This window comes from Microtus oregoni, unplaced genomic scaffold (assembly GCF_018167655.1).
Source record: "Microtus oregoni isolate MIOR12 unplaced genomic scaffold, Mior012 000003F_ref0000135, whole genome shotgun sequence".
In the NCBI taxonomy this organism is placed as follows: domain Eukaryota; kingdom Metazoa; phylum Chordata; class Mammalia; order Rodentia; family Cricetidae; genus Microtus; species Microtus oregoni.
In genome coordinates this window covers 58,628,894-58,644,067 of record NW_024543062.1, presented here as the reverse complement: position 1 = coordinate 58,644,067, position 15,174 = coordinate 58,628,894, and the positions used below count along the sequence as shown (strand labels likewise).

Below are 15,174 nucleotides of genomic sequence, written 5' to 3'. Positions count from 1 at the left end.
TGGGGGGGAGGGTGTTTTGTGAGGTCGTTATAGAATTTTTAAATATAGAGAATTACAAAATGTGATCAGCCATAATCCAGCCAGATGAATTATAATTTATCCTATTTTCTCCAGCGCCTCACCATTGTGGACAATCTGCACTTAGAACTAAGTTAGAAATGGGTAATGTTTAAAAGGAGAAAGTGGGAGAAGATCTGGATGGATATTTGGATGCTGGGAAGAAAGCAATAAGAAACAGCACTGAAATTTGGGAACTAGAAGATAAAGGAATGGTTATCAAGAGTGAGCAAGAAAGTGAGTGGAGGGGAAAGAACAAGAGGCAACTGCAAAAGCAAGTTTGGGACTCAGAAAATCTTTTAAGGTGAAGTAGAAGCACTCCAGTATTTCAGACATTCTGACAGCCAGCTTACTCTGTCTGAGAAAGCCCACCCCACCCCCATTCTTATTATATGAGACTATAACTTTTTATTATTCACTTTACTGTTTGTCGTTTATTGAGCTGTTTCTACCCAGTGTGTTTACAACTCACATAAAATACTAAAGACCATCAGATACACAGAAAAAAGGCTGAACAGGGCAACTCAGCCAGTGTGCATATTCCTGGGCTCTGGCAGCAGCTGCATAGTAAAACAGTTGCCTCAGAAAGAGGGCACATGGAAAACGGGGGGGGGGAGGGGGGGTTGAGGGGGAGGATGGGGACCTTGATGGGAAACTGCTTTAAAAGAAGGTGGATTCAAACAGGCCAGCGGCGGATGCGACTAAGGCATCTAAGCGAGAAACTGAGCAATCCATTTAAGAGTCAAGAGGAGGTTATGGGTGTGATAGTTCAGCGGCAGAGTATGCCCAGCAAGTACCAGGACCAGGGCTAGATCTTAAGCATCACAAAATGAAGCAAAATGCAACGAGGAGAAAAGAGGTGACGTTCTCGTGGGAACAGGATATAAAGTTGATGACAATAGGCCTTCCGAGAGGGTGAAGAGCCTTTAACAATGAGTGCTATGCATTATTTGCATGAACTCCAAAGAACTTGGCACCATCTACATTTTCCAAATCACAATCACAATCAGGAAACAATGAGAAAAAAAATAGGAGGAGGCTGGAGAAATGGCGTGGTGGTTGAAAACACTTGCTGCTCTTCCAGAGGACCCTGGTTCAATTCCCAGCACATGGCACCTCTGTCAAGCCAAATAGGGGTTGGAAGAGTCTATTTCACTCCTCCACTCCTCAGGTCCTCATTTACAAATCCTGTCAATACACTAGGCTATGTACTTTTACAAACTCAAATAACCTTAATTCCAGTTTTAACATTTACATGCTACCTCCTATAGTAATATCTCACAATGTAGAGAGTTAACCGTGCACCAGTCTCGGCTCTAAACACTACCTAGATGGATTCATTTATCACCATAACCTACAACGTAGAGAGACAGAAGCTGAGGCTATAACTCAGTGACAGAGCCCTTGCCTAGCTACCCTCAAATGCACAGTAGTGCACAGTAGATTAGGTATGCACGCAGAGCAGGCTAGTGCTTACAGCCTCAACAACTAGATCAGCTCTTTGCCAACTCTCGAGTGCCTAAGAATCATGCGCAGGGTCTTCAAAACGACAAACTGCTATTTTTCACTCTTGAGCTTCTGAATAGGACAAAACTAAGGACTTTTCATTTCTAACAAGTTCCCAAGTATATTACTTATTAAGATTTCTCGAAAAATCAAAAAAAAAGATTTCTATAAATAAGTTTTCTAATCTAGTTGGCTTAACAACAGGAAAAAAATTAAAACATTTTTGAAGATAGAAGTCCAAGATCAAGTTGCTAACATGGTTAGTTTCTTCAGAGGCCTTTTTCATCGTCTTGAAGGTGGCTGTCTCCACATGGTCCCTTTACATGTACTCTGTGGGGTTTTTGTGACCATGGCCAGCAGCGTAACAATCTACCAGGGAAGAAGGTAGTTCAGTTCAACACAACCTAATGATATGGAAACTCCTTCAGTCAATGGCCTTGAAGATATCGGCCCACTTTGGGCATGGTCTCATGTACTATAAGTGCAGTCAAAAAACCTTAGGGGCCTTTTGTTCTGCTGGATTCAGTTCCGATTCACAGTGCACGCAGAGAACTGTGGATCGTTGCCCTTACTGTAAGTTTATCCCCAAATAAATAAACCTTTGTTATACTCCATTCCAGGCTATTGTGGAACTCTTTGATACAACTACAACTTAGTAGCCGATATTATTTCAAACTTTGAGAGTCTTGACCTCAAGGAGTTTATTTTAGGCATTTTTAAGTAAGTACAACTTGGTGAAACTTTTCCTAATTATAAATAACTCAATTCAGGATGTACAATAAAGCTTAAAATACAACTGCAATGAAATTCTTTGTAAAGTACATGTGATGTCTTCCATAAAGGTGAGTTCCATGGATTGACTATGTCTTAGTGAGGGTTTCAATTGCTGTGAAAGACGCCATAAAGCCTAAAAACAATGCTTAACATGGCAAAACAACCTCATACTGTCTCCTGCTACAAGCATGCCTTCTATCCCCCCAGATAAAAACATTTGGGTTCTTCACTAACAAGCTGAAAATTAGTATTTAATATAGTCAATAAATATAACAGCATCATTTTGGGTCAGTAGAATTGTGTTCTTATCTCCCAAGGTCTCAGCTTGATGAGTTATAAGTCTTGATGTCTCTCAAATTATCTGCTTCTTCTTCCTCTTGGGATGTTTCCTTTTAATGAGTTTCTCATCTTCCTTCCAGTGTTTCATTTGTGCAGTGGCTCCGGGATGCTGTCCTAATCAGATGCATCATAGTGGGAACCATATGGGACTTTGTTCATTTTCTGGAAAGACACAAGCACAAGCTCGAGCATCCTGATGTTAGAAGAACATTGGACCTTTTCCACTTATTAGTTTCTAGATCTTTTCATTTAAGATATGGTTTAAGTTGTGTCTCCTTTAGAGAATGATGTTTTGGGGTAGCAGAAGAAGCATTATTCTTTAAAGTGAAAAGATTTAGTTAGCATAGTTAAATGTAGCATAGTATTTAGGTGGGTGTTATACCCTATTTTTGTTTTTGAAATTTACCATTTAAGTATTTGATGATGTCGCCCCACAATAGCTCAACCCTGTGGATTGTAAGGGATTCCAATAACATGATTAATAATCTACACATTGAAAAATTAGGGGCTGAAGAAATGGTTCGGTGGTCAAGAGCACTGACTGCTCTTCCAGAGGACCTGGGTTCAATACCCAGCAACCAGATGCAGCTCATAACTGTCTGTAAATTTAGTTCTAGGGAACCCAACACCCTCACACAGACAGACATGCAGGCAAAATAACAATGCATATAAATGAACATAAATATTATAAAAAATTGCAAAATTCTTTAAAGCATTTCCTAGTATAAGCAGGACCATTATCAAATTTTAGTCATAATGGGAGTCCTAGAAAGAAAAGGGTACATAATGAATGACTAATAGCATCTGAGGTTATTTTACCCCTGTGAGCAGAAGCAGAAATCATATTAGAAAAAAAAAATCTACTGTTAGATGAACATGCTTTAAGCATCCAAATTCTGGGATATGAGTAATATCAGGTTTGCCAGATGGCATCAGATTTTAACCCTTGAGGATTAATTGTACTAGCAGATGGCTATAGGGTAAAAGAAGAACAAGAAGGGCAGGCCCTAATAATCTGTTCAGCTTGCTCATGAGGTAGAGAATTGCACCTGCAAAGATTTTGCACTTTGCTGATGAAGTTCACGAGAGTTTTGAGGGGCCTGAAAGGAAAGTTTTAGGAGTGAGGAGACCAGCACAAAGGCTCGAGCATTAGCGGATGTTAATGGACCTGGCTGATTAGAATGAGCGTGAGTTTCTCTTGTAAAAGAGGAGCAGCTTCAGCACAACATGCAGAGTCAGGTAAACTTTTCAATGCTGGGAAACATATAATTAAAGTTAACTGATTACAGTAAGTTCAGACTGTTCAGCTGTACAACAAGGTGGGGTAACACAATCCTTTTGTGGAGAATATGGAATCTGTATATAACACACAAGCTCCTTGTCCTTTTGAAGAGTGTGGTAGTTTGAATGAAAATGGCTGTACTCCAGGAGCAGGCAGGGTTGGACTTCATGCGGGCAGTCAGACTTGCTAGTGTAAGGGTCACTCAGGTGGCACTGGTTGTCAAGGCCTGCAGGGATCATGGAAAGCAGTTGAGGATTGACACTGTGAAAGGCAAAGAGAGGTCATTGGTGAAGGTGCAGTCTCAGTGGCAGTTGAAAGCCCAGGACTGAAGGGGAATGTAGGGAAGCTAAGGTGTGGCACCATGAAGAGAGCCCAGGAGAAGCTATTGGTGAAAGTGCAGCCTAGTTGCAACAGGAGCCCCCAGCAGTTTGGAGATAATAGTATCGTGGGATGACAACCAAAACCAGCAGCAGCAGTGGAGTGGAGCCAACCAGGGCCTAGAAGACAAGCTGTGTGTGCTCTACAGGGGGCAGAGCTGGATAAGTCACTCAAGTCCTTTGGAAGGGTCCAGAAGACTGAGCGATCCCAGATATTAGATACTGAGTTATTTACAAATGAAGTTGCTTTGCTTTGATTTGATTGTGACTGTGCCCTAGTTCTTCCCTCTTGAAGAAAGTATTTCATTCATTTTTTATTTTATTGAAGCCCATAATTGAGTTTGAATTTTAAGACTTTGGATTTTTAAAGAGATTGACTGTTTCAAAGAGACAATTTTTAAAGTGTTTTTTTAAAAAGTGTTTGAATTTAATTTGCAAGGCATTGGAACTTTTTAAGTTTGTAAAATGTTTTATATGGTGATGTCTTTCTTTTTGTGCAATGTTGGGGATAAGTAAGAAAGGAGAGGCTATGGCTTAACAGTAATATGTTTGTGTGTCAAGTTGACAAGGGGTCAGGTGTGCTGGGTAGTTTATGACAACTTGACATAAGCTAGAGTATTGCAGAATAATTGTTTACACTGTGTAAAGAAGTGTCACTGTTGATTGGCTTAGTGAAAAGCAGAATGGCCAATAGCCAGGCAGGAGGAAATAGGTGGAAGAGAGAACTGTAGGAAGAGAGGCAGAGGAATACCAGCAAGACGCAGAGCAAGTTGAACATACTATACAGAGGAGAAGTAATTGAGCCATGTGGCAAAATGTAGGCTAATAAAAACAGGATAATTAAGTTATAAGAAAGAGATAGGAAAAAGCCTAAGCTAAAGGCCAAGCTTTCATAATTAATATTAAATCTCTATGTCATTATTTGAGGGCTAGTGATCTCAAGACAGTCTGACAAGAAAGCTTCTACACTGGAGTTATCTGAATGGAGGGAGGGAAATTCGATTGAGAAAATGCCTCCATAATATCCAGCTGTGAGGCATTTTCTTAATGATTCAGATAAGGGAGGGCCCAGCCCATTGTGGGTGGTGCCATCCCCTAGGCTGGTAGTCCTGGGTTCTATAAGGAAGCAGGCTGAGCAAGCCATGGTGAGCAAGTCAATAAGCAGCACCCCTCCATGGCCTCTGCATTAGCTCCTGCCTCCAAGTTACTGCCCTATCTGAATTCGTGTCTTGACTTCTTTCAGTGATGAACAGCAATGTGGAAGTGTAAGCCACATGAACCCTTTCCTTCCCAGCTTGCTTTTGGTAATGATGTTTTGTCACAACAATAGAAACCCTAACAAAGATAAGTTTGTTCCGGGGTCTGGGGTATTGCTGTGATAGGCCAGACCATGTTTTTGTTTGGAAGAATACAGACTGTGGGACTGTGCAATAGAAAACAATTGAACATTTTAATGGGCCATCCTAGTAGGATCATGGAAGACAGTGGTGCTGACAGTGACTTGAACTGTGGGGTCCTGGCTCAAAGGTTTCAGAGGAGAAAAAGAATATGTGGTTTTGGGTTTTGCTCTCTCTCCACCCAAGAGTGCTGCAGTGCTGCATTTATTAAACATGGACATCTTTGATTCTTCACCAAAGTAATTTCCTTGGCTCTTACAACTTAAATTAACCCATTTCTTATTTACACTCTACCACCTGGTGATACCTTTTTCCAGCTCCACACATTCATCTTGCTTCTTTCCACATCTCCTGGTCACTCTGGTCTCCTTCTTTCCCATGTTTTCTTTTTGTCTGCAAGTCCCACCTAACCTCTACCTACTCACACATTGTCCATTCAGCCCCTTATTAGACCAGTAAGAGCAACAAATATCCACAGGGAACAAAAAGATTGTTCCACAGCAACACTGCTCAGCTTGCTCCTTTCCATTATAAATCTTCATTACAGTACCACTAATAACCACATGACAGAGTCTATATTGGGTCATTTTGAGATTTCCTCTGTCAAGGAAATTAATTAGTAATATTCTTCTTCCTGAAACTTTTTCATCCCCACAGCTCATCAAGTCACATTCAGCACCACTGTCTTCCATGCTCCTACTAGTGTAGCCTGTTAAGCAGAGCTTAAAGTATTCTACTGCTTTCCTAACCCAAAGTAGCAAAGTCCATTTTACAAAAAAAAAGATCAGACCTATCACAGCAATACCCAGACCCTGGTACCAACTTTTGTCTTAGTTAAGGTTTTTATTGCTGTGAAGAGACACCATGACCACAGCAACTCTTATAAGCCACACCTCCCAATAGGGCCACTCACTTTAGGGGTCATTTTCTCTCAAACCACCACAGTTGGAGAGCTGAAGAAGGGTTTTGCCATCAGACAGGGAGATGCAGAGTTGAGAGTTTTCCCTGCTGGTTTTCAGTCTTGCTTTGGTCATTTCCTTATTACGCTTCCTTTCCTCCCTTTTGGAACGGTAAAGTATATCCTGTGCCATTCTATATTCAAAGTATGTGATCTGCTTTATGATTTTAATTTTACAGAGGATTACAGTTAAGAGATTGCCATGAATTTCTGAAGAGACTTTGGACTTTTAAACAACATTGAGACTGTAATAGACTATGGGGACTTAAAGTTAGACTGAATGAAGTTTTGCATTATATGACTACACGCTTATGGGGACAAGTGAATAGAATGTGGTCATTTGGATGAAAATGGCCCCACAGACTTATAGGGAGTAGCATTATTGTGACCTTGTTGGAGGAAGTGTCACTGGAGGTAGTAGGCTTTGAAGTTTCAGATGCACAAGCCAGGCCGAGTGTCACTCTCTTTTCCTGCCTGCTGATTCAGATGTAGAACTCTTGGCACCATGTCTGCCTGCATGCCACCATGTCCTGCCATGATGATAGTGGATTAAACCTCTGAATTATAAGACAGCTCCAATTAAATGTTTTCCTTTATAAGAGTTACTGTGGTCATGGTGTTTCTTCACAGGAATAAACCCCTAAGACAAAAAGCTATTGTAAAAGCATTAAAAGCAATATCTAAAGAACTTTTAGATGTAGTTTTAAGTAATACCTAAGGGGTATCTTAAAAAAAATCTTGAAGAGGATCTTTAGGATATTGTTATCTATGTATCCCAAGTAGCACAGTAATTATCAGTGTAGAATAATCAAACTGCATTTTATTTAGTAGCACAATGATTTCCATAGGCTCTTAAACTAGTAAGTTGTTTAAAAAAAATGTGCCCTTCCCATCATTATCAAGTCTATAATGTTTTGTAAGTAAGGAGTACAGATCACTGCAGAGAATTACGACATGCCTAGATTTCTATACCATTACCATGTTGATATACAGTTACAGTAGATGATGAGGAGGAGGGGTGAATAATTGGTGATACATTAAGGGATTAATTCTATGGGTTACCACTTAAGCAGCAGCATTTTTTGATAAACTAATAACTTGCTCTGCTTCCAGTGTTACAAGTTTAACTTTCAGATGACTCTAGCCTGTGTGTCAAGGTGACATAAGACCAGCCAGCACAGATTCACACCAGTGATCTTAATTTAACCCAGTTACCTCTTTTAAGATCCTATCTCCTAATCCAGTTACATGTTGGGTTAGGATTTCAAAATATGAATGCTTAGGGGTAAACAGGGCAACACAGTTCAGCCCTTGTGTCAGTTAATCCTGGCACTGACACTGGGAGATCTCAGGACCATAGCATGTGTCTATTGATGTGGCAAATCCTTTTCTTCTGCCACTATTAGGAGAGAAAGCAAGAGCACATATTATTAGAAATAAGTTCAGACTCGCAAAGAAACAGACCACCAACTGAAGAATCTGGACAAGGCAAAGTTTAGTCTTGATCAAGAGGGTGTACTCTGAGGAGTAAACACCCCAGGACGAGAAGTACATTTGGTTTTTAGGTTAACTCAGCTATGTCTTTTCCCTGTTGGCTGGGGTCCGGGCTCACAATCTTATTCAGCTGGCTAGTCTGTAAGGAATTGGGCTGCAGGAAATGAAGGAGGAAGGGGCTCACTGCAAAAAGAAAAGGGTCACTGCTCCAGGCCATTAATTTCCTAGGAATAAATCTTTGTACAAACAAAGATTTACTTGGTGGGAGGATTAAAACATTTTCATAAAAGTCTTACAGGGAGGAGGAGATAAAAAAATATTTGAATTCCTTGTCCTAAACACAAGTTTTATAGTATTTGATAGTAAAAAGTCATAGTTAATATTTCTTACACATTTTTTACATCATTACTCTAAAGTTATAACCTAAATGAGAATACTCTTTTAAGGCAAAGTGGCCATAATAAGAAGCATGTGGCCCAGCAGTGGTGGCACATGCCTTTAGTACCAGCACTTGGGAGGCAGAGGCAGGTGGATCTCAGTGAATTTGAGGCCAGCTTGGTCTACACAGTGACCAAGGATAGCCAGAACTGTTATATAGAGAAACCCTGTCTCAAAAAACAAACAAACAAAAAGTATGTGGCAAAAGGACAAGAAACAAAAAGTACATTAAGAAGCCTTGTGGACACATTGAAATACGAGATTCCTATACTAGCAAAATGACGATAGGACAGCTGACCTCTGTCAATCAGTTCGTACATTAGTACTAAGCCTGAGGAAATTAATACTTCTTTTAAAAAAATGAAGCAGGGTTGGAGAGATGGCTCAGAGGTTAAGAGCTCTGACTGTTCTTCCAGAGGTCCTGAGTTCAATTCCCAGCAACCACATGGTGGCTCACAACCACCTGAATGAGATCTGGTGCCCTCTTCTGGTGTTTAGGCAAACAAGCAGACAGAATATTGTATACATAATAAATAAATCTTTTAAAAAATGAAGCAAATTCACAGACACCTTCTGTGTTGGAATCCCATGAGTATAATGGGATGTATTATTGATCATAAATATTCAATATCATTCCCTAAGGAATGAATAGATTCTTCCGTTTTGAGCAGACAGGGCAGACTACATTAAGGAGGTCAGCATGCACCAAGATAGCAGATCAGCCTACGTTCCAGCTCAGAGTCAAGAACATGAACCACTACTATGCAGATAAAGCTTGCCTCACCCGCACTCTCCTGCCCCTGCCTCCTGAGTGCTGTAATTGCAGGTCTGTGCTACCAAACCCCTCCTTCAAAATAACCAATTACATTTTTTTAAGTCTAATTTGGGGAGATGGCACCCATTGAACAACCAACATGATACTCAACCTTTAACAATGCAGAGTCAGCAGGGCGGTGGTGGCGCACGCCTTTAATCCCAGCACTCAGGAGGCAGAGTCAGACGGATCTCTGTGAGTTCGAGGCCAGCCTGGTCTACAAGAGCTAGTTCCAGATACAGAGAAACCCTGTCTCAAAAACAAACAAACAAACAAAAATCCAAAGAGTCAAGGAAAACGCGTAGGTTACCGCTGTATACCCACTCTCCAGCCAGCCCTAGCAACCCAGCATGCCGTGCCACCGATAGCGGGACAGCTTGCCAAAGGGTCCTCTGACCCGAGGGACACGCATCCACGGGGCAGTGACAGCATTAACGTCCAAAAGCGGAGATCAGGGTCTGAACTTGCAGAGATAACTTGACAAGTTTTCTGTAATTAAAAGAGAGTGACACAGTGATACCCCGTTGACAAGTTTTCTGTAATTAAAAGAGAGTGACACAGTGATACCCCGTCTCAAACTAAAAAAACGCCCATCAAGCTATTTCATGCCCTTAATCCCAGTACTCAAGAGAGCAGAGGCAGGAGGATCTCCGTGAGTTCCAGGCCAGCCAGCACTACACAGACCCTGACTCTGTCTTTAAAAAATAGAAATGTTTTGGGAGCACGGAGAAGGCTATTAACGGCAGTGAAGTTACCCCACGCGGGTAGGTCAAGCGGCTCCCCGGGAAAGACACCTCGGAGCCACCCCACGACACCTCCCCCCCCCCCCCCCCCCCCCCCGGCCTCGGGAACGCCCCTAAGCGCCCATGGGCGGGGCAGAGGGAGAAACCGGCGGCGGCGCGCGAGATCGCCGCTGTAACTCTCGCGATATTTCGAAGCCAAGCTCGCACGCGGTTTCTGAGAGCGTCTAGCCGGGGGCCGGGAGGGCGAGCCGGTGCGGGAGGGAGACGCCCTTTTTCCTGCCGTCGGAAGCCAGCGAGGGAGGGTGGTACTCACTCCCCCAGTCCAGTGTCCTGATGCCCAGCGTCAACGCCAGCCGCAAGGGTCAGGAGAAGCCGCGGGAGATCGTGGACGCGGCGGAAGTGGGTTCCCTTCTTCCCCGGGTCGGGGCTCGCGCCGAGGGAGGGAGTGGGGCGGTCGGGGCGCTCTCTGCCTTGGGACCCCCCACCGCACTTTACCTGAAGGCCGCGGCGTGGAGTGTCGCCCCGCAGCCCAGTGCTCCCCGAGGACCCACAGGGTCACGCCTGGGCGCGTGGCCCCAGCAGCCTGGGACTGTTTTTCTTGAGAACCGTGGCCTAGGAGAGTGTGTTCGTGGGGAGGCGGCGGGGGAGGGGGGGACGGGTTAACACGTGGCGCCCAGTGAACCGGAAGTAGCTCCAGCGGGGCTTACAGGAGCACGTCCTGCACGTAACACACCACTCCAGTCCCCGGAAATTTTTGATAAAGCACCGCTAATCGATATCCTCTCAGCCCTCATAATGTTCTGACAAGTAATGACAGCCCTTTGCAAAACTGGCTGCCAGTGTATTTAAATGACTTTTCCTTGTGACAGCTGTGAACACATGTTATCTTACTTTCCTTTCTCAGTGACCTGGTGATAACCCTCAGTGATCTTTAGCACTTTACAGAAATCAGAGTTTGAAACCCTCCTTCAAGTTAGGTATATTGTACAAATTTTTAAACCTTAGTCCTTGGCTCCTAAATTTTTTTGGTGGATGAATTCAACATTTGTGGTAACTACATCATAATTCAGAATATCAAGTTAATATTTGATTCTGATGAAATGTGAATACTGATTAGATAACACTCTCCTTGCCTTTAGTTCACACAATGCCACCAGGTTTCATTATGTGACGGTGTCTTTTTACTGTGCCCCAGGTGTTATTTCTCCTTAGATGTATGTATTTTACTAATATTCAAGACCCATAACATGTTTTATTTCGGTATATTTGTCAAAAGTGCTTCTCATATTGAAGAGAGAATTACAACAAGGCTATTAGAAGGATAGAAACTGTTCCAGACAGATCTTTCAAATCTACCTTATAAAAATCTAAGGGAGTTATTCTTGTGTGCTGGTGTGTCTAATCGTCTATGTTACCAGTGCACCCTCGTAAGTAGTATAGCTATAAAATGTAGTGAGGTAGATACTGTGCTAGGGTTCTATAACTGTGTAAGTAGAAGAACCTTAAGATCACTTTAGAGGTAACAAGATGAAATGAAGGAGCACGTATCTATGTATAAGTGTAATCCGTAGGCTGAACTTAGGCCCCCTGTTCCTGACTTTATAACATAGAACTTGATAACCCTGTCGTTGTCTCAGTCTTATAGCCTCAGTCTGTTAGGAGGCTGGATTTTGGAACTAGGAAGCAGGTGAATTTCCTGATGATGTTTTACAAAAGCAAAGTTGTAGTTAGTTAGAGAATACCCAGCAGCTCCAGTTTCTCAGAACTGAACATCTGGTGCTCAGAAACCTTACCCAAAGCATTGGTTCTCTTTGAACATCTCTTCCTGTAATAGGAAGTTAATAAAACTGTAGCACTTCATCCTACTCCCTTCATGGGGGCAATTTATATCTCTCCTTTGAAGTAGATTAATCTCCTTTTATGCATGTATAAATTATATGAGTGCTATTATGCATGATGCATTCATGCATATATAATGAATATATAACCAGAAACTGGGTGCTTTTTTGCAGAAAGCACATATATAAGTAAACAAATTCTCATATTTTAAAATGACTTTCAAATTAATGAAATGTTTTTGAAAATTAATGCAAATTCATTTATAGTTCTAGGTGCTTGTATTTATGTATTAATTAAAGTTATATTGCAAAAATCTTTTTTTTTCTAGGATTATGCCAAAGAGAGATATGGGATATCCTCTATGATACAATCTCAAGAAAAACCAGGTTGGTATCTTCCTTCTAATTCTAGGAGAACAATTCATGAAGTTTAAAATAGGATCACCTGAGGCATTGCTCCAAAGGAATAACTTTGAAAAGTTTAAATGTCATTCATAACCCAATAGATACTACACACTCTATAAACATTGTCAGCTTGGAGTCCTAATCTACAAAAGAATATATTTCTAATTTTTATTATTTGAGATAGAGTTTTGTATGTTGGTATACTCAGGTAGCCCTGAACTCTTGAGTATAGCTAAGAAAGACCTTTTACTTCTGACCCTCTTCTCTCTTCCTCCAAGGGCTGATTTAGCCAGCGTGCACTACCACTCCCAACCATATTTTTGTATTTTCAAATCTATATTTCAGTCCCCCTACCCCAGACAGTTTTTCTTTGTAGACCAGGCTGTCCTCGAACTCATAAAGATCCATTTGCCTCTGTCTCCTGAGTCCTGGGATTAAAGGTTTGCACCACTGCTGCCTGGCCAGATCCACCTTTTAAAACTTCAGACTGCTTTGTCTTCTCTCTTTCACAGTGTGTCTTTCCTGGCTTTGCATTGTGGATGAACAAGTTGGCTTGGTAGTACTACTCTCAGTAGACCTCCTTCATGCTCTTTGCTTTTGACCTTGAGAACCATAGTGTTTTGCAAACACATTTTCTACAGCTGTATCTTTGCCTTATGAGACTAATATATTTAGAGGAGATAGATAGCATACATTTGTAGTTTGACTTTTAGAATGTCCTCAAAGGTATTATTATTCTTTATTGTTGTTTTTACTTAATACCCAAACTTTTTTTTTTAAATCAAATTAGTATATATTTAAAACAATAAGAATGATTTCTGTGGCCAGGTGGCCAGGCGGTGGTGGCACACACCATTAATTCCAGTGCTCAGAAGGCAGACGAATGTGGATTTCTGTGAGTTCAAAGCCAGCTTGGTCTACAGAGAAAGTTCAAGACAGCCAGGGCTATACAAAGAAACCCTGTCTAGAAAAACCAAAAAGAGAATGATTTGTGAATGTTATTTCATAGAACTATTTCTACATAATAGTTACTTTGTAACCTTTTCCTTTTGGGGAACTCTGGTTAGATGTACGATTTTGGTTAATGTTAGGATACATAAAGGTTAGAGTTTATCTACTGCCAGTGGTTCATATACCAACTATAGGAAATTGTATGAGCATCAAGCACAGTTAGATTAAAGCAATGGTTCTCAACCTTCCTACTGCTGTGACCCTTTAATATAGGGTCCCTCATGTTGTAGAGACCCCAACCATAAAATTACTTTTGTTGCTACTTCATGACTGTAATTTTGCTACTGTTATTAATCATAATGTAAATATCTGAAATACAGAATAATTTGGTATGCAGCCCCTGTGAAAGGCTCATCCAACCCCAAAAGGTCCGTGACCCACAGATTGAGATCCGCTGGATTAGAGACTAGCGCATCTTCAGTACTTTCTCTATCACTGCCTCATTCTCTCCTATGAACCCATGTAGTAATAAGGGCGGCGGGGCTGCGTCCCCAGCACCCCGGCTGTCTGGCTAGCTTATGCCCGAAATAACAACACACAAACTGTATTCATTTAATCACTGCTTGGCCCATTTCTATCTAGCCTCTTCTAGGCTAATTCTCACATATTAATTTAGCCCATTTCTAATCATCTGTGTAGTGCCCCTAGGTGCGCTTACCGGGAAGATTCTAGCCTATGTCCATCCTGGGTCGGAGCTTCATTGCGTGCGTCTGCCTGGGAGCTGGGAGCATGGCCTCTCTCTGAGGCGTCTGCTCCCGAGAGGAGAGCTGTGGAGTCTGAGCTCACTTCCTCTTCCTCCCAGCATTCTGTTCTGTTTACTCCACCTACCTATGTTCTAACCAATAAAATGGGCCAAGGCAGTTCCTTTATTAGCCAATGACCTTCCTCCATCAAACCCATACTAGCAGGAAAGGTGGTAACTGCAGCCCTGTGCCTACACTACCTGAGGCAAGGACTTTCAAGAGACTCTCTCAGCATTTATATATTCTAATCATTTATATATTCTAATCTAGATTACTCATTGTCCTGGAGAATGACATTTACAACATATGGCCATTTTCACAGCATGTACACAAATAATTTTGTTAGCTTTGGCCCAGACAGGTGAGGATATAGTTTATTTAGCCATTTAAAGACATTGAAATGTTCACATTGAAATGAAAGATTTGCAGTGTGCAACTTCTATACTACAGTATAGACTGAATTAGAAGGAGAATAATAGAACATATTGTTGTTTAAGCAAGTGACAACAGTAGCTTGGTTTAAGGTAGTGGCAAAAGTGGCAATGAAGATAGTATAGAATCATATTTAGGAAGTGCAGTTCATAAAGGGGACATACTGCATACATAAAAACATCAAAGAAATTATTAAAGTAATACCAAGTTCTTAAGATAACTATCAGACAAATTATGACCATAAATCTGAATTTAAAATGGCTTTATTATGTATTACAGATAGAGTTTTGGTTCGAGTTAAAGACTTGACAGTAGAAAAGGCTGATGATGTTGTTTGGGTCCGTGCACGAGTTCATACAAGTAGAGCAAAAGGTAAGATTGGCTCAGTGGTTATAGCTCTTTTGCTAAGTATATTAACTTTTAAAAAAATTTTAGTGTGTTTTGCCAGCATCTGTGTCTGTATGTGGATATGTATATGTATGAGTGCAGGTGCTTGTAGAGTCCAGACAAGGGCATTATATCTCCTGGGGCTAGAGTTGCAGGCATTTGTGAGCTGCCAGATGTTG

General features: G+C 41.5%; 1 protein-coding gene across 1 annotated transcript in view; it reads left to right on the top strand.

Annotated features, from left to right (window-relative positions):
* Positions 1-10,379: 10,379 nt before the first annotated feature.
* The window catches only part of Dars1 (aspartyl-tRNA synthetase 1), a 63,493-nt gene continuing 58,698 nt past the window's right edge, over positions 10,380-15,174 (top strand). Inside the window, exons 1-3 of the mRNA XM_041648396.1 lie at positions 10,380-10,578; positions 12,347-12,404; positions 14,888-14,980. Coding sequence (XP_041504330.1) covers positions 10,513-10,578; positions 12,347-12,404; positions 14,888-14,980 — 217 coding nt within the window. The 5' untranslated portion in view covers positions 10,380-10,512. The remainder of the gene's footprint in view (positions 10,579-12,346; positions 12,405-14,887; positions 14,981-15,174) is intronic.